The 20,702-nt window shown below is 32.1% G+C and overlaps 1 protein-coding gene across 3 annotated transcripts in view; it reads left to right on the forward strand.

The window, feature by feature from the left end:
- LOC129757215 (ankyrin-3-like) overlaps nt 1–20,702 on the forward strand; it is a 255,433-nt gene that overhangs the window by 63,313 nt on the left and 171,418 nt on the right. For all 3 annotated transcript variants that reach the window (XM_055754349.1, XM_055754350.1, XM_055754351.1), the window contains exon 3: nt 6,668–7,377. In XM_055754349.1, coding sequence (XP_055610324.1) covers nt 6,877–7,377 — 501 coding nt within the window. In that variant the 5' untranslated portion in view covers nt 6,668–6,876. The remainder of the gene's footprint in view (nt 1–6,667; nt 7,378–20,702) is intronic.

Here is a 20,702-nt window from a genome sequence, read left to right on the forward strand (position 1 = left end):
GTATCGATACAAATAATCGAAAAATCTGAGTTGAAAAGATCGATCTCCCATAGATCGATCCAAGATCGACCAAGCTTTGTCCAAGGGTTAAAGTCTCTGAATACATTCCATCTTGAATCAGGGATTTAGAATTTCAAACTGAGATATTTGTGGCAGAGTTAGATTTTCTGATAACAACATAGCAGTTAGCATCAAATCCATCAAAAGTCTCAAAAAGCCCAGGCTCTTTTTCTCATCTTTGAACTCGGTTCTGATTTTCAATCACTGCATTCAAATCCTTGACACAATCTTTATTCAAACTTCCGAATAGCCTGAATTTTTACATTTTTTTTCTGACGGGTGTATTGGTTTGAGATTTCAAATCCCCAATTTTCTTTAAAAAAATACTACATTTGATGATAGTTTTTTTATTAAAGTCCAAAAGTATCTGTATGTATGTACATATATCAGGCCACACAAACTTTAGGAAGCTCAAAACTTGTGAAATAATAGTGTGATGGTTGATCTATCATAAGCAGAAAATTTGTACAAAAAAATATTATCACAGTTAAAAGTTATGGCAGGTTAAATTTTAAGTGACAGGGCCCATTTTTATAAAATTTTTAGCTGACCCGGTGTGCTTTGCCACACCTTCCAAATAATATTTGTTGTTTTGAAAGAAAATCTGATTTTTTCTTTCATTTGTTTATTTGTTTATTCAATCAACAGACCAAGTATAGGTCCAAATGATGCCTTCATATTCATAATCCGTATATTTGTCTTAATTTAGCAAATTCTGTTTTATAGAAGAATATATTTTAATCTTAAATGCAATATTTCTTGCATTTACACACAAAAGCGACCTTTTTGCAAGAATTTCCAGTATAGATATTAGTTTACGAATTTTATTTTTGGAAAAAAACAATGATTTTTAATGCTAAGAAATTTAGAAATGAATTATTTTTGTTGTGTGAATTCAAGAATTGTCCTTTAACCCATTCGAGACGGAGGCCTTTTCACGACACTTGTACTCATAGTTCTTTACCCTTAGATAACTTTTACGCCGTTTGATTTTCATCAAAACCATTTCCCAATACATTTTGCCTAACATTTGCGGATTCCATTGGTATAGGAATATTATTTTTCCGAGCAATAGTTAACTCACAATGAAAGATTGTTCTGACAAAGGCACAAAAATTCCATTGCACACACGGTGTGCAATCAGTCTCGAACGGGTTAAAATGTTTTTGCTATTTTCTTAGAAAGGTTTGAATCTTTAAGTATTTCTCTTAATATAAACTACAATTTTTAGAATTTTTGAAAATTCTTTAAAAGTTTTTCTTTTTTTCATTATTGCCTTTTGCAGGAAATGGCTTTTTTATTTATGAACAGTCTCCTGTCCTTTAAAAAAAAATAGGAGTAGATGAGAGTGGAAGGAGTTTTTTTCAATTGAATCTTTATCAAATCTAACTTGTATACCAAACTAATTGAAGTAACTTCAAATTGTTCTAGTAAATTATATGATGGAGTACAGAAAAAATATATCAAATCAATGTCTATCAACAGAAACCACGATCAACTTGGTGCAAACCATTTGAAATTTTTACGATTTATGGAAAAGCTTACGTTGGTTTTGTATCGGAGCATCCACAAAAGTTGGAAAAAAATTCAAACCGGTAAATCATTTCATTACATTGGCACTTGCATGTGTACCGAATTCGATCGGAATCATACGAAATTTTTTCTAGGTTCATCATATATTACTCCAAATTCGTATAAGAGCCCTCCTCTATTTTTTTTTAGAAAGAAAAGCTCTTACAGAGTTTTAAATCACATGATTTATCACTTTGATTGACATCAAAGTGATAAATCATGTGATTATGTAAAATTTAGTTTTGTAGAAAGTTTGATGCAAATGTCTCTTAATTTCTTGGATATTGTTATAATTCACGGTATTTTTGTATGGGAGCCAAGGCCAAAATTTTTCTGAAAATTTAATCAATTTTCTCATCATGTATAAACTTTTATGTGCAACGGTTTCTTGAAAATAATTTGAGTTTTGTCAGATTTTTGTTCATTTGCTATGGGAAACCCTCGTTCACAAAAACGGAAAACGCCTCATAATATTTTCAATCATCTCATAACTTTAAAACTTGGATGTGTTTGGTGATGAAAATAGTTTAAAAGTGTTCTAGTTCTGTCGTATATTATATGGATTTTCCATGGGACCCCCTTCTCTCTTTCGAAAATGGCTAGAGGGTTTTTATATAACAAATCATCTGAATATGTAGAAACATGTTCAACAATACAATAAATTATATCATAGTGTTCAATTTGTATTGTAAAAATTTTTATGGATATCGCTTAAAAATTGTATAAGTTGGGTCATAAAATATGACAGATTTTTTGGGAGCCCTCCCCCTTCCTCAAGTCAGATTTTTTTGTTTTGCTAGGATTTTAACACTCTCGTGTTATTTATCCCTTTTTTTGCCTCAAGTCGGAGGGTTTTGAAACTATTAAAGAAATCATCTCCGATCCTGCAAACGGTCATTTGACGAATTTCAAGATGAGTCTAATGAGAACTAACAGACAGACAGACAAACATTCATTCTAAATCAAAGATAATTTTATCAAATTTAATGAAACTAAATTTGTTTTTCAAGATATGAAATTTGCACTCAACCTCCACATCTCCTCCCTTTTCCCAAAAATGTAGGGCTCACGAACTTTCATAAAAACCGTGTTTGTATCTTAATAATGTCACATGCCAAATTTTTCTCCATTTATTTGATAAATTATCAATTTATACCGCATAAAATATAAAAAATGGTCTAGTTTCTGACTTCGCTCTGTAAAAAAGGTTCCTTTTGATTGATAAGTTCTCGATTTATAAAAAAGGTGTATTGGAGCCCTTCCCTCCCTTTTTTCCTATCCACCCCTACTTTAGTGAGGTTGGCGTTTCTAATAATCATACCTATCGTACCCAAAACCCCTTTAAATAAAATTTGGTTCCATTGGTTAATAAGTTCTTATTCGATACAACGACATTATATTGAACCCCCTCCTTCCCACCCCTCTCCATCATGTAAAGCGGAAATGTTTATAAAAATCTTAGAAACATATCTCGTTCCCAAATATGTTCCCATGCCAAATTTGATTCCATTAACTTGATTAAGGCTTAAGTTATGCCAACGAAGTTGTATCAGGGTCCCTCCCTATTTTCATAAACTTATTGGAAGAAGAGTGGTGTCTCAAATTCTAATAGAACCATTTCTCGTGCTCTAATCCTTTTCCATGTGAAGTTTGGTATGGGAGCTTCCCTACTCCCTTCCTTTATCCCCAATGGATGGTTCTATTTGCTTGATAAATTCTCAAGTTATGCAAAAAATTGTAAAGGAGTTCTTTTTCTATCTCCCCGCTGGAAGGAGGGAGTGTTCTCAAATACTCATAACAACATTTCTCATTCCCAAATACCCTCCCATGCCAATTTTGGTTCCATTTGCCAAGTATTCATTGAAACAAATGGCGTATCCTAATACCTCATACCATCCCATGTCGAATTTGGTTCCATTTACTTGATCAGTTTTTGAGTTATATAAAAAAATCTAAGAAAAGCCCCTCCTCCCTTCCTATCTCCCTTCTGGAAAGGAGGAGGGGTTTCAAATAATCATAGAAATATTTCTCGACCCCGAATACCACCCCCCATGCGAAATTTGGTATCATTTGTTTAATCGGTTATCGATTTATGCAAACATTTGTCTTTTGTTTGAGAGGTCCCCTCATCCCTTCCTGTGAGAGGGAGGACTCTATGACCAAAAAATAAACCTTCCCCGAGCTCCATTACCTGCACCTGCCAAATTTCACGCAAATCTCGATTTTCGGTTTCACAGGTTTTTAAGCATGATTTTTTTTCTTATATATTATTTTATTTTATCGATAGATTTTTATTTAAATCGTCCAGAAAGTGTACCTTGCGTTATGCTTTTTGAAAACCAAGACCACTTAAAGATGCGAATTTTTACGGACAACAAATTTGCCGAAGAAAGCATGATGTTTATTCAAAAGTTCAAAAAGTTATCGATGATTTAGTTCCTTTAAGAAACACGTTTCTGCTAAATTTAGGATTAAACTGAATAATAATGGTTAAACGAGAAAAAAACATATAAAAACTAGTATTATTTTAAAATTAAGGAAGTGAACAATGACAGTAACAAAATATTTAAAAAAAAAATTGTTAAATAGTTCAAAACCGTCGACTTAAAGAATTGTTCTGATTTTTTCAGTTTACTGAAAAAATCATCAACACATTTTGTTTTCCGTGGTCAGCGTTCGGACCACAACCATTACTTTCTCCTGCTATTCCTAGGGCTCGTTCTGCTGAATCATTAATGACTGATAGACTCTGGCATTCAATTTAACCGCTTTGTAATTTCTTCTCGACTTCCAATTTGTGCTCTGTTTCCCAAAGAAAACGGGATTCAAGTTGCAATATTTAAAAAAAGCCAAAGTTTTCTCGGTCACGAAATCTCCCAATGAGTTTTTGAAAGAAAATCTTATAAGTTTCATAATATTTTCTCCACTGCTTTTCTTCAGTAGATTATGGACCATTTTTTGCTTCAAAACGGCATCAACTTGCTCATAAAAAAAGTCAGACAGATATTTAACTCTGACAAAAACCATAAATGTTTTTCTAATTTTTTCGACGTTTTAAGGCTTAACTCTTCATCATCGTAGTTTTTGAGGTTGTTTATAAATTTATGATCATGGTGCACTAGTAGCAAGAGGGGCTTGATACCACCTTTTAAAATAACCTCGTTGTACAAACTGGACGATCTTTTCAAGTTTCAAAATATCCACTTGAAAATTGTTCTATAAACAAATACATTTTTAGGCAGTAAATTGCTTTAGCCATCCACCTTGCGTGATGTAGAGCATCTGGTCTTTTAAATTGAACTTCCTGTTTTTCATTTAGACAAACCAAAGTTAGTTGATGAAGTTCTAAATAATCTTCCCGAACGAATTTCTGAAGCGTCATTCTTTTGCAAAGTAATGTCAAAGAGTCTGTTCTGTTTTGTTGATTGTTCCTTAAAAGGAAAAAAAATGATTCCATTTGAGAACATATTAGAAATATTACCATTACTGAATCCAGCGTAATGATTTTTGTTTATTCTGCCCCATTCAGGTCTGAACTGTTTGGGAAAATTATCCTCGGGGGCGGTAGTTGGAATTCCGAAACTGGTTCGATACGCTGTCATTAAAACGAGTTCACATATGTGGTGCAGTTTTCTCCGAAGCAAACGTTCTAAAATGGGCGCAGCACCGTTCTTTTCACCCAAGTTAATATTGGTTGTATCATAGTACTTGGCGCAAATAACTTATTCTAAGTTCCAAGTTTTCAAATTTTGGTGTACTTCTTTTGCAATTGATTTTCCCGTACCGCATTCAATTAAATTGTAACTTATTATTTTCTCTATTGAATATGCTCCAGTAACCACGACAGCCAATTTTTCGATTTTTTTTTTGCTAAGTTGCTTTGAATCCTAAAAAACACCAAGCACCGAGCGAATTTTCCGGTTAGACGACGGTTTGTAGGTCGTACATATGGTTTTGAACTGCTGATGGTTGTTTTTATTAACTCCGTAATACATTTTTTTTCACAAAGGTTGCCTAACAGTACATCATCAATAACTTTTTTGATGTTTAAATAAATAACATACTTTCTTTGGCAAAGTTGATGTATTTAAAAATTTGCATCTTTTAGTGGTCTCGGTTTTCAAAAAGCATAAAGCAAGGTACACTTTCTGAACGATGTAAATGTAAAGAAGAAAAAAACTATGCTAAAAGACCTGTGAAACAAAAAATCGATTTTTTTCACACGTAAAGTTTGTAACTCAAACATATTCTAAAAAATATAAAACTTATATGTTTAGTGTTATTTCTATGAATCAAAATTTTCTTGGTACGAAATTAAAAAAAAGGACTTTTTCAAAAATCGGACCAGTGCGATCTCTAAACATCATTTTTCTGAGTCGTCGCCATATAAAAGTTTGTTTCTTACACCCTAAGCTACCGTTTGGAGGTTGAGCCCCCAGAATTCCAGACAAAAGCCAATTTTGGGCCACCCTAGTGTACAGAATCGCGCTACCTGCATACGTGAGTGCAATTGTTTGGCCATTGTTTGTTTTCGATGCAAAAAAGAGATTCATTGTCATTTTTTCTTTCAAAATTTTAAAGGAGTTGTTGGCCCACTTTGGTGTTTTCAGATGAAAGTTGCATCATAAATTGGACTATACAATGGTATTTTTTGCTGATGCAGACGGTACTTTCAGAAAGCTTATTTACAATTCTTCATGTTTTAGGTCATAATTTTTTATGATTTCTGTTGAAAATAACAGAGTTATGAAGCTTTGAAATATGGTTTAAATTTAAAAATCTGAAAAATAGATGTGTTTTTTAAGTCGTAAAACTGAACGAAATTTTCAATTTTAGGGAAGATCTGGAGACTCCGGCGCAGATTTTCAAAAAAAAAAAATCCCCATGTACGAAATTATTTTAACTAAATATAGAATTATTCTTGGTTAAATAACATGGTTAAATAATATTTCAGCTAATTCATTGAATCCATCATATTAATTAAATATCATATGTGTGTTCTTCTTCAAGCATTCTTTTTTCTCTTTCATTACAGATTTAGTGATAATGGTTTTAATGGTGCTACATTTGGAAGTGATTAAGAAAATTTTAATCTAATCTTTCAAACCTACTATTAAATAGTTGTGTAAACGTGTTTAGCAAATCTTTCAATCTTTAAATATTTGTTCCGAAGAAATAAAGTGCTAATTTAGAAAAAAAGGCTAGTTAAGTGCTAACTGAAAATCTACTGATTAGGATCTCACAATGGCTCAGTTTGTGACCCACATTCAGCCGACGCTGATGGAAGCGTCCCAGGGGCATGTCCCGCACCATCACGGGCATCAGGTGGGGGTCCAGCATACGTCCCACTTGCCCCACAGTGGCCACAACATGCCCTCGCCTCCGACCCACCATGGCCACGGTCATGGATACGGCCATGGACATGGGCATCATTTGCATGGGCATAGCATGAGCCACAGCGCCAGCCGGGAAATCGGAAATGGGGGGAAATCGGGTAGCAAAAATCCGCTGTCTCCGAGGTCGGATCATCACCAGAAGCAGCAGGAAAAGGATAAGCGGCACAGCGGAAGCCACGAGCAGCAGCAGCAGTTCCATCATGAGTTCACATCTCATTACAATCAGTACCAGCACGAGCACTACCAGCATCTGCACCATCAGCAGCATCAGCATGAGAAGCAGCTGGCGGCTGCTGTGGCCGCTGGGATGGCTTCGCACGGCCATCACCATCATCATCATTCGGGATCGGTGAGTGCTTAAAATAGCTTTTTAATTAAAAATAAATAACATTACCAGTTTTAAAATTGCTGGTTAGACCCTTCAGACTTAAATAACTCGAACAACTGGATAATCTGAGCTAAGTAAATAAAATGATTCATACAACTACAGTGTGAGTATGAAAAATAAATGGTCAATTTAATTAACTCGTTAAAATAAACCTCAATAGAAAAAATAACAATACTGGATTGTTTGCTAATAATTGTAAAATAATTTTCATAAAACAATTAGATAAACTGGAAAATTTTTAATTCAGCCATCTTTTTGAATTAAACTTTTTCCATTAACTTTGATGTTTCTTTAAGAATTCAATTGCAGCCCGAAAAATACTTGGATATGCGAATATTTATAGCGAATTGCTAAATAGATGGTAATGTACTGTAGCTTTTAATGTTCCTTTCGGTTCCAAGAAATGAATTTGAAAAAGCAGGAGAATCCAATGAAAAATTCCAAGGTGTAAATTCATAATTTCTGTAAAAGAAAAAAAAAACCTTTATCTGCATGCGTATACCGAGCCCTTTTCTCAAAACCGGTTTTTGCGATTTGTTTTTTGTCAAAGCTTTAAAGTTTCTCGATTCATTCGTAAAATCAAATATAAATTAAATTAACATGACGTTGCTTAAATATTGATAAACCTTTGCAAAATATTGTGTTTGAAAACACTGCAAAAATGATGTGTCATATCTGCAAGTTTGGTATGTAGTTTAACTAGAGATGTACCACCTAAAAACTGTTAAACCTAATACTCGGTTCACCGCATAGTTGAGCTATGTATAGGGCATTTGCACCAGGGCCGTAGGAAGAACCGACTCATGGGGGGGGGGGGGGGTTTTGGTGACTAATATTTACCTATGATTTTTTGTCTAAAAACACATAAATAAAAAAATTGAAACAAATTATGTTTGTAACTATTTGATTATTCAGTTTTAAGTTTTTTCAGTTTAGAAAAGTGGTTTTAACCAAAGGGTGAGCTAATTTTTTTAATGAAACCTACCTCTATAAATAAAGTATGAAATTTGCTTTCATCGATGGTTAAAATTTTTGAATTTGTTTAAAAGTCTGGTAGATCAAAGTTAGTTGATTTGAGCTTAAAATAAGTTCTTATTAGGGTAGCCTTCAATTTAAAAAAAAAAAAACTTATTCTTCACTCAAATCAAACAAGCCCAATCTTCTAAACTCTTTTGCTAACTCCAAGATTCTAACGTTTGATGAAAATAAATAAAATTTTCAAAAAAAAAAAAAACAGTAAGAGATTAAAAATTTTCGAATCAAATTTGCTTGATGCTAACATGAACTAAATTTATGATTTTAGTTTGGCTTAAAAAAAGCTGCAATATTAATAATGTTAAACAATACACCAAGAAAATAAAATACATTGTGCAGATTTTTTTGGTGGAGATCAGGTACATGCTTCTTAAACAGGCAATATTTTTCATAAAAAATCAATTCCATTCTAAAAATCCTGAATTTCATGAGCCAAATCTTAGAGCCCTCATTCATGAATCTTTTATTTAAATTCTGTATTGTTGGTTTAATCTGAATTCACCAGAACCTTCAAAATGGGTTCAATTCAAAATCCAATATCCAGACCTGAATTTCTATGATAATGTTGCCAAATTGCGGTTTTAAACGGATTGGCCCGGATATTTGATATTAAATTTGGGAAAAGTCCGGTCCGATCCGGTTGCCAAGATTTCATTGGAAAAGCCCGGATAAATTGTGTTGTCATTTTTTTATTCATGCGTCCAAAATTTTTGCAGCAAGGTAAAAAAACATATTCGTGAAAGGTTTTTGAGGTTTTTTTTATAGATTTTTGATGAGCAATTCCTAGGTTTTGACCAAAATTGATCGGTTTTGCATGGAGTTGGTCGACAATTTTGGAATCGAATACCCGGATTTTGCCAGTTTTTTTTATATAAAAGAGTCTGGATTTGTCCGGCCCGCATACGTGCTGAAAAAAATCTGACAACCTTATTCTATGAACAAGTGAGAAAATTTTGAAAAAGTGTAGCAGAATTTTGAACTTGAAATGGGTTTTTGAAGTTTTGGTATTAGTTTATAGTTCAGATAGTTACTCTTTTATATCTTTGCTCTATTATCATAATTTGATTATGAATTTCAAATTTTGAGTGTAGAGTAGAATACCTCGCTTGCTTTTTTGGACCCTCATGGGGGGGGGGGGGTTTAACCCCCAAAACCCCCCCCGTTCCTACGGCCATGATTTGCACAGTGCATTAGTATTAGTAAGCCGTTGGGCAAACAAAAGTGACAGCCTCATGCAAAATGAATACGACTCAAAGGAAGAAATTTAGTTTTTGAAGTATTTTATGAAAACTACCGATTTTTTTTCAATATACAGCACATTTTTGAGAAGCCAGTACATTTGTTTTCTGATTTCGAGAGAGGTTCTTTGAAATAATGAAGATTCTGTACACGATATGACCGTTTCCTGAGGAAATAGAAGAATAATTGCTAAATTTCTTTATAAACTCCGCAACGAAAACACTTAGCGTCCGTTTACTCTAGAAAATTTCGAAGATTTTCAAAATTTTCACACATTGAGCTAAAGAGCCGCAGTTATACATCCAAAGAGTCGCAGGTTGCCGACCTATGCCCTAGGGCAGTATAAGCACCATAAAATGGGCACGATTTGGCCTATTGGTAAGTTAATGGAAAGATAATCAGATGATTCAAATTCGATTCCTGGTCGATGCGATTTTTTTATTTACCGATATTTTTTTATTTGATCGATGCATTTTGCACTAAACGGTGAGTCGTAGATACACTGCCGGCCAAAAGTTTGGGATCACCCCCTTTAAATCATAAAAATTTTGATCGGATATATCTCAGTCATCTTATGACATATTGGAATTCTTTTGAACTCATTTAAGAGATTGTAAGCAAAACCTTTTTTGTATGTATTCGACAAAATGTTAATATTTAGTTTATATGACTTAAATTTAGCTTGAAGTTGGGACATTTTTCAAAAACCGAACTTAAAATTCAAACCCGATCATCTCAAGGTGGGGTGGACAAAATTTCAAAATTCGAGTTGCATTCGAATCTTTTTTTCATTCTCATTAAAATACATTCGTTTAATTTTGTGCGAAAAATTTGCAATGTACTTAAAATATATAACATAGCTACTTGAGTCATCGTCCAAAAATTTGGGATAAGTCTTTTGAAACAACATGCATTCATTATTTCATTTTTGTTAGTTGAAATATTTTCGAAGACGAACTGCTTTAGAACTTTAGCTAAAGTTTCATTATTCCCTGATGATTTTCACTAAATAGTCCGACTGTTAAAAAAAATATGCAAATTTATTTGACCATAACTTAGTTGTCTTACAAGTTATTGCAGATTGGATTGGTTTATTTGAAAGCTTATGACCTGCACTTACTTATGAAATAGTTATTAAAAGTAAAAATCTGAAAATCATATGATTTATGTTATCACAACTTCAAACTCATTTAAAAACTAATGTTCTAATTTTGGTTAACGTTCTAATGACTATTATTTGTAAAACATTTTTTGAGCTAAGCCTTCCAAATTAAGTGAAATTTGTAAGATTGCCAATAAGCCAATCTAATCTGCCATTACTTGTAAGACAACTTAGTTATGGTCAAAACAAATTTGCCTTTTCTTTGACAGTCGGACTATTTGGTGAAAATCTTCAGGAAATTATTAAACTTTAGCTAAAGATTAGAAAGATTTAAGCGTCCCGAACTTGAGTATTTTGTCATTTTTTCTATTACCTATAGTTTGGTAATGTCGAGTTTTATGTTTAAAAATGAATCAGATTTGATACAATCAATCATTAATATCTGACGAACCAATATGAAAGACAAAAACTGATTCTAGTATGTTGTCCATCAAATCAAGGAATAATATTTTTTCTAGATATTTTTAGAGATACAATGATCTAAAAAAGTGAAATTCTACAGCTTTTTGAAATTTTAAAAGATATCATCATATCTCAAACTCAATATGGTTGAAAACTTTCGTCAAAATTCTCGATTTTTTTTCGCAGAAGTCAAAATTTCTTGCGCCTTTAGAAAGTGATTCATTGATTTAAAATCTTTGTTTTCAACCTTTTTTTTAATGTTTAACAGTTTTTCAAAAAAGTCATCAAATTTCTTAAATGATTTTTACCTATTTTCAAAAGTTATTTAAAAAACAAAAACGGATAGATAAAAATGGACTCACTTGGAACCAAAATAATTAAAAATTTACTCTTAAATTCTTTGCACTTCCAAAAATCTAAATGTTGTTGCCTTTTGTAACTTAGCAAAATCCTTTAGAAAGTGGAGTTAAGTTTTTTCTAAAACAAAAAACAAAAATTTAAGTTTAGGCGAAAAAAAGGATTTTTTGAAGAGTTTTTCATATAAGCTCAAAATGTGTATCGACATAAACGAATAGTAATAAAGTAATCGATATTAGGTTGAGGATGTTTTTTGCTCATTCTTTTGACTATCGTAAGAAGCAAACACCTGTCACATGGCTACCAGTTTGTTGATGTGTTAAATTAGGATTTGATAAATGAATTTTTAAGTAAAGTGGTTGGTTTCCAATTTTGAACTTTTTACACTTGAATTACACTTCTTAAAGAAACCCCATTCTGAAGTTGAGGTAGGGGTTTTGAGTGTCAAGTTTTGGGTTTCCATACAAAAGGTTTGTAGAATAGCAATTCGAAATTTGCAATTAAAAATTAGTTCAATTTGTGAACTCCGTGTAGTGTCGTTAAATGATATGTCTTAAACCCGGAGTGATAAAAGTGAGTGATATCTTTTAAGATCAAGAACTTTCCCGTTACTATTTACGTTAAACTTATCCTTGAACTTAAAAATTTTACTTGGGAAAAATCTTTATATCTAATATATCCTAACTCGAAGTAAAAATACTTTTAAAAAAATCTCAAATGGGTTAAATTATATTTATAGAACTCGCTGGTTAATCGGACGCTTTTTAATTGGACACGCTTGGAGGGTTGAAAGTTAAAAACTGAGACGAAGTATTGTTTTTAAGACCTCTACCATTTTAGTGAAGAGAGCTCCCATACAAAATCAATATAAATAAATGTTGTTTGTACAACTCTGAAATGTTTTTCATCAAAATATACCAAAGACAAGTACCTAAATTAATTGAAAATCTAAATTATACTTTTTGGAATGTGTAGTAGAGGAAAACAAAGTGTTTTAGGTTGCAACAAATTACCTTCAAACATCCATCACTTTTGATCGAATATTCAAACATAGGGTGTATGTAAACTGTATAACTTTAAGTTTTCAAGACATGTCAATTTCTGCACTTTGAATCCGCCGAGAAAAAAATGACGATGGAAATAACTTTATAGAACTCTAACTAAGAAATTTATGCAAAAAAAAAATCAAAAGTAAAAATTGTTCAACAAAATGTTTAAAACAAATCGAGGCCCTATTTGGCTCGTATGCGGTAGAGAGAAATGCACATGGTTCATAAAATGTTCGTTAGTTGGGTAATGAATAAATTTTTTCGGATCACAAAGATAATTTTCATTGAAATTACAGAATGTTCCCCAGAATCTGAAGGCGTAAATTCTTATGTATCAATTTTCTGCTTAAACACACTTGTTTTGCTAGCTCAGTCAGCTAGCGGCTAGTGAAACTCAAGTTAACTCAAGTTTATTTAATAAAAGGAATTGTTATTATTTTATATTCCAAAAAAATCAATATGGTTTGGATCTAAAACCTAGAGAACCAATTTGTTCTTTTAATTTACAATCGCCTTCATACCAAATTTCAGCTCATGTGGTGAACTCTAGCGGGTTCAACAAGCTCAAGTTTGTTTGTGATTATGACACTATTTATTTTAGCAAAAAAATCATTTTGAGTGATGCGAAACAGCTTCTACTTGAAACATTTGCCAGTTATTTTATCATTTTTTATAAGCTGGACCTCTCTTTCACACTTATATTTTTTTTTGTTTTGGTTCGTATAGTCTTACGGTTTCAAAATATTTTTTTTGTTGCAGAAAACTTTATTTTTAGAACAATTTCACATGCACGCAAAATTTGAAGCCGAATTAATTATTTGCCTTCTAGCATGCCAAATATAAACTTTACCCCTTTTGAAAAATTCAAAACCATAGTCCGTGTACGAGTTTCCGGTTCCGATTAAATTGCTCTGTACTCGAGGGATTACGAATAGATAAACTAGAAGAGGCAGTTAATCATCTTTTTTATAAAGGCTTGAAACTCAACAACAGGTGAATTAAAATTTAATCACATGAATTGAGATAGGAAGAGCTGTTGACAGAGGCACCACTAGTGCCGTACATATCATTGACATGGCATCTACGAAGTTGTCACTATTTAAAAACGTCCCATCAGCCAGCATATACAAAGCAAGCAAAATGTCCTCATTTGACTACTTCCGGTGCAGTGTGGTGACCCATTGGTGCCGACCTCATTTCGCCCCCGCACTGGCTGAGGCCGGTGATAAACTTCGGAGAGTGCCCCGCAACTAAACGACCAACGACGTCGAGCGTCGAGTAACCCTTCTGGTTCCACACAGCAATGGGTGATCTTAAAACAGCAACAGACACAGTAAAAAAGAAACTAACATCGTCCCCGCCTCTATTATGTATCGTTGTATCTTGGAAACGCCTTTTATGGCAGCGAAATATGTGCTCAGCTCTGTTCAGTTAAGGACGACCAAGCTCGACGAGCTGGGGTGGAAAATCTGGGCACAGACAAACTTACCAAGAACTTTTTTTTGTAAATTTGTTTTTTTGTTTTTCTAAAAACTTACACAAGGATTATCCTTTTAATGTTGGGGCAAATAATTTAAAAGTTGGAAATTTTCCACAAAAATTCAAGTTTAGTCTTGACACCCACCGGTCCAAGTGGGTGGTCGCTTGTGATTCAATCTTTGGGGAAATTTTCCAGCTCACTCTCAGGAGCCACCACTAAGATGGGATTAGTGTACCGTACAATGTATTGTATTGCTTTTTTTTGCTACCCTTTTCACAAACTGCTGTGAATGGTTGCAAAACCATACAGTGTGCATTGTGTCCCGGTTGGGTTCAAGCGGAGATCCTAAAACATTTTTATTACACCCGTTGGCATTCCTGTGTCTGGAGCTTCAGGGTGTGTAAATTTTCGGATGATTACCAATCTTCATTAGGGGATTGTGCTGCGAGCTGGCTTTCCTCGGGGACCGGAGAAGTTGTAAGCTTTTCATATCGTGTTGATGAAAGTTATGGTTTTAAAATGAATTTTGATCATTTTAAAATAAATTGAAAGAAACTAAAAAAAAAAAAAAAGAAACTAGTTACAGTAACATACATAGAGGTAGTAACAACAAGAAGTTTACTATTCCCAAAAGGGACCCACTCTCGTGGAAATGGTACTTTTCGATTTGGAAAACAAAAAATGGAAACTTTCTGCAAAACGAAATGGATATTCAAAACGAGTAGCACCGCATGGCACCCGAGTATGTACGTACAGAAAGCCAAAGTTTAGCCATTTATAGCTGCCATCGTTGAAAAGCAACGACAAACTCGTTCAAATCCATGCATCGTAATGGGGAAAGTTATTTGCTATAGTTTGGGTACATTTCCGAGCTGAGTTTTTTACTGAAAGAAAAAATGCAGGCCAAAGTGGAATCCATTTTTAAATTGACTGTTAGAAGGGTTGCATTTATGTATGCAGTCTAATAGTTGTTTTGTCTACTTAAACGCTACTTTTTTAAATCAATAATGCGGACAAGTTATTTTTAAATAAAATTTCACAGTTCAAAGTTCACAGTGGGTCGTTCGACAATTGGTCTGCTGATATTAAAGTTAGAAATTTAGATATTTTAAACATTATTGAGACTTACTGTGAAGGTCTACGGAAACACCAGCAATTGAGTTAACACTCTTACAGTAATTTTAAATAAAGAAAGGTTTTTTGGATAACACGTTTTAGTCAATATTATAAACTATATTAAACAAATTTCTAAAATAAATGATTTTTTTCAATCGAGCTAGAAAATGACTTTTTAAGATAAACTTTGACTGATATTTTAGAAGCTTCAGTTGAATTTAAAACAGTATGAATAAAGTTCTGACATTAGCATATGGCAGCTAAATACTAAAAAATTGATAATATATTCTATAAGGGAAGGACATCATGGCCACACGAGGCAAGGTATGCTGAGCACTTTCAGTTACTGTGAAATTCATTGTTTTTGACACCTTCCTTGAGAGCTTATTTTTATTTATTTCTCTCATCATCTCTCTCCGCCCATCTCTCCCTGCTCAGGAAGAGGGATGGCGGGAAAAAGTTTAACACAACTTTGACTATACTGCTTTAAGTTCTAGAAATCTAGGAATGGAAATCGAATCTAGAAAATCGGAATTAAATCAAACATAAAATATTACAGAGGGGGGGCCCCGCGAAATATTATCTCGAATAGTTACACTCCCTAAGGGATCCCCTTGAGTAAGCATTGCAGAATTTTTCAAAGTATTTATGCGGGTTGAGCAAATCAGGAACATTTTTTATCAACTCTGGTAAATTCTAGTAATTTAATTTCGATTTTCAGACAAACGTAAGCAGAATCCAGTGATTATTCGGAAAATAAAAAAAAGAAGTGAGGAGAAACGTTTCAGATATTTTATCGAAAAAAAAAACAATCAAAACCATCAAAAAAAAAACCTCAAGAAATCTGGAATACTTACCCTGCAATAAATAAAACAACTCTATTCTAATACTATTTTCAATTTATTGAATAATGAATATATTTTAGGAGGCCGTAAATTACGGCTTTTACAGCGGCTAAAATATATTTTTCCTAGCTTTGTCTAAGTTTGAATTAATTACAGTAATCATTATTTTTGAATAACATTTTTAGTACAGAACAGGTGGCTTAATCATAATATCTCCCATTTTGATAACGTACGAACGTCTTGCACAATTGTAAGATATATTGCATTAATTTAGAACTTTTTTTTTATATTTGTGAGAAATTTTATCAATGTACAATTTAAGGAGAGATTCTGAATTAACTTAAAGACTTTATAAAGAACATTTAAAAAATTTATTTTAAGTACATCAGAGAAAATGTCGGGTTTTATTGAAATTTAGAAAAATATGGAGAAAGTGAAGGACAACATTGAAAATTATTTGCATACACTGCCGGCCAAAAGTTTAGGATCACCCACTAAAAAACATGCAAATTTTGATCGTTCATATCTCAGCCGTCTTAGGACATATTGAAAATCTTCTGATCTCATTTGAAAGATAATGAGCAATAGCTATCTCGGAGGTATTTTGTCCAAATATAATGTTTTAGTTTTGAACTTAAAACTTAACCTAAAGTTATATCATTTTCAAAAAATCGCACTCAATATTCAAAGCCGATCATCTCGGGATAGGGTGGACCAAATCTCAAAATTTGAGTGGCATTAGAATTTCTGTTCTTTACTTCTCAAAACACAATCAAAAAAATTTGTGAAAAAATTCAAAAACGTATTTTTAATTAATAAAATAGACACTTGAGTTATCGTCCAAAAGTTTGGGATCACCTCTTTGTATGATGAGTTTGGGATCATTCTTATAAAAACATGCAAATTTGTTTTATTCATATCTTTCTCATCTTACATCTTATTGCAGATCTGAAGGGTTCATATGGAAGCTAAGGAATTGTTGTTTTTTAATAAATTCATTCAAAAATTATATTTTGAAGTGATTACCATAAAAAATCACCTGAAATTAATTGTTTTTTTGAAAGTTCTCAGATTTTTTTTATAGTTCTCACCTTAAAATATAATTTTTGAATGAATTTATTAAAAAACAACAATTCCTAAGCTTCCAAATGAACCCTTCAGCTCTGCAATACGATGTTAGATGAGAAAGATATGAATAAAATAAATTTGCTTGTTTTTATAAGAATGATCCCAAACTCACCATACAAAGAGGTGATCCCAAACTTTTGGACGATCACTCAAGTGTCTATTTTATTAATTAAAAATACATTCTTGAATTTTTTCTCAATTTTTTTTGATTGTGTTTTGAGAAGTAAAGAACAGGAATTCTAATGCCACTCAAATTTTGAGATTTGGTCCACCCTATCCCGAGATGATCGGCTTTGAATATTGAGTGCGACTTTTTGAAAATGGTATAACTTTAGGTTAAGTTTTAAGTTCAAAACTAAAACATTATATTTGGACAAAATACCTCCGAGATAGCTATTGCTCATTATCTTTCAAATGAGATCAGAAGATTTTCAATATGTTTTAAGACGGCTGAGATAAGAACGATCAAAATTTGCATGTTTTATAGTGGGTGATCCCAAACTTTTGGCCGGCAGTGTAGGTATGAGTATGAATAATGCAACATTTTTGTTGGTTTTTCGATAATTCTTGAAATTTGGCATTGATTTATGAACGATACCCTTATTTTCCAAAATCAATAATACGAAAAACCTGTAAATTTTTAAATTGGACAAATTGGAAATACTGACTTTTTCTAATGAATTTGCATTTCAATTTCAGCAGCAAATTTGAAATTCGAATCGAAATTTTTCTAACTGATTTAACTGATAACTATTCCATGATAACTATTCCATGTTATTAAGCAAGTATACTAGCTAGAATTGTGAAAATTATGTTGGATTGTGTGTTTAACTCTGCTTTAAGCGATACACGTGAAAAAATGTTGAAAAATTCGGATTGAAGCTGAATTTTTAATTCTGAACAAATGATGCGCAAAAAATTTATTTTGAAAAAAAGGGTTGAAATTTCGAAGGAAGCGAAGTCTTTGGTGTTCAAAATAATTCAAGTTTTGGAGGTAATTTATTTTTTTGCAGATCTATTTGCATGAAAAAAAAAAAACCAAGAAACCAAAATAGAGAGGAAACTGCTCCGCGCTTCTTGAATTCAAGAAAAGCGAATTACCAAAAAAAGAATGCTCATAGTCATCAAAATACTGAAGTAAAGATTGAAAAAAAAAGCTAAATCGAGCTAGAATAGTAAATAAAACAATATGCCTTTTAAATTAATATTGTATTTTTCTGTATTTCTTTTTCCTTATAATTCGTTTATTTGAATCGGCTCGGACCTTTGAGTTCTAAAGAGCCAACACCTTTTTTGCTTTTTAAAAAAGATATAGAAAGGGAAACGTGAAAATAAAAAAATAGTTATAGACGAAGGTCGATAGCTGTTAGGAATAGATAGATTTCGAACATGTAGACCAAGTCTATCAAAATTTCTAATATATAAAAGATCAAAATATTTATACCAGCTCTTTCTTAGAAATAATTGTGTGAAAAAAAATTATGGCTTACTAAAGACGATTAAACTTTTGGCAAATTTGACACAATTTGGCATTCTAGTTTGCAATTTTTGAACGTAGTTTGTAGGATATTCCTGCTGACCTACAATGCATTTTATAAAAAATTTAAAACAAATAAATGTGACTGGGATACAGAAATTGTGCTTACGGCTTGAAGCGCTTTGCCTTTTTCACATTGGTCACAATAAATGAAGGAACTTACTGCAAAAATAAATATAACATATTTTTACTGGCTCATTTTGGTTAACCGAGAAATCTCTTATTGCATTTCCCCGTATTGTGGTCTAATCACAGTACTTCTTTTTCTGAGCTTCATATTATTGCAAGGTAATTACAACGAAATTTTAATGGTTCTCATTTTACATCTACACGTTCGAAAAAAAACAAACATTTGAGATAAGTTTTTTATAATAAGTGCTATGTGAACTTAAAAAACTGATTAAAACACTGATATCTTTTTAATTATTCGATTTTTTTCCCAGAGTAGTGATTCGAAAATATCGTGTTGTCTTTATCAATTCTAAAATTCGTTTCTAACTGGGAAGTGTGGTCCAAGAATTTTATTTCTAAATTTTGAAACGAATGAAGTGTAATTTTGATCGTTTGTTGAGAATATTAAAGAATTTGCAACAAAGAAGATATGAATAAAATGAAAAATTGTTTTTATTCCTTAGAGGGCACAATATTCAAAATTTTTTAAAACGATGTTCAAGAAATTTTTTTTTAAATCAATTAAGGATCGGTTTCTGATAGCATATGGCAACAAAAATCGCATTGGTGCAAAAAATGTAAGAACTGACCTTCAGTAATTTGGGAGTTTTGAACAATTTGTGCACTTTTTTTTTCAAACTGTTAAGTGCTACAAAGATATTGAAATTAAAGATTTTAATTCAATGATCAACTTTTTCGATGACTGCGAGTAATTTTGACTTCTGAGAAAAAGTTACATAAGTGTTCTCCTAGATTTTTTTTCCAGATCTGAATCTCAGATATTTTTGAAAACAAAACGTTCTGCAGTCTTCTGCAAAGATGTTTAATAAATTAAAATTTTTAATTTCAAAAAAATTGTTTGGAATAAAAAAGGTTACATCATTTGCAATTGATTTTTTTTAAATTGTCTAATTGCACTTTTTTTTCTAACTAAAGCATTACATCCGTAAAATTAGAAAATCTAGGTAAACTCTTGAGCCTTCATGAAATAAACGATAATAAAAAGATTTAAAATTAGTTTCAGTATAAATACTAAAAACTAAAACCTACATAAATGTAGGTGTATTATATCATTAGTGTAGAGTCTCAGTCATTTGCAACTTTGATATTTAATCTAATTTTTTTTTTTCAAATCTGAAACTGGATTATAACTTTTAATTTTTATTATAATTGTGTGAATGATCTGGAATCAATATCGACGGTATGATTCATTCAAGTGAATTTTTTGATTGATAATTTGTTCTCTTATTTAATTTTTGGCATTTCATTCAATTATGAAATTCGAAGTGGAATTGTTAGGCGGATCCATTCCAGGCACCTACCCGGCATATCTACAGTTTTTATTTTTCATTAAAAATAAGAAAATACACTGTTTTAAAAAAAAATTTTTGAAACATCACACATAACTAATTTCATCAATTAACAGTACGACTCGGAAATGTGAAATTTCCAGAAAAAAAAATGTAAAAAGGGGTGCGTTGTGACGTCACGACTTCAATCAATCACATATCAATTACTATTTTATCGAGAAATAAACTGAAATATCAAAATGAAATGCTTTAAATTCTGTATCTATGAATCTGATGATATTTTGTACGATATAACATGTATTTTAATACCCGATTTAGTGTAAAGTGGCGCTTAGAAAGAAAGGAAAATGGAAGGTGGAAGGAAATCGAATAGTTTGTTAAAAACTTAAACTACTTGTGTAATTCTAAAATTTAAATGCATTTTCATAATTTGAATTATCTAGTTAGTTCAATTG

The sequence above is a fragment of the Uranotaenia lowii genome, chromosome 3, assembly GCF_029784155.1.
Source record: "Uranotaenia lowii strain MFRU-FL chromosome 3, ASM2978415v1, whole genome shotgun sequence".
Classification (NCBI taxonomy): domain Eukaryota; kingdom Metazoa; phylum Arthropoda; class Insecta; order Diptera; family Culicidae; genus Uranotaenia; species Uranotaenia lowii.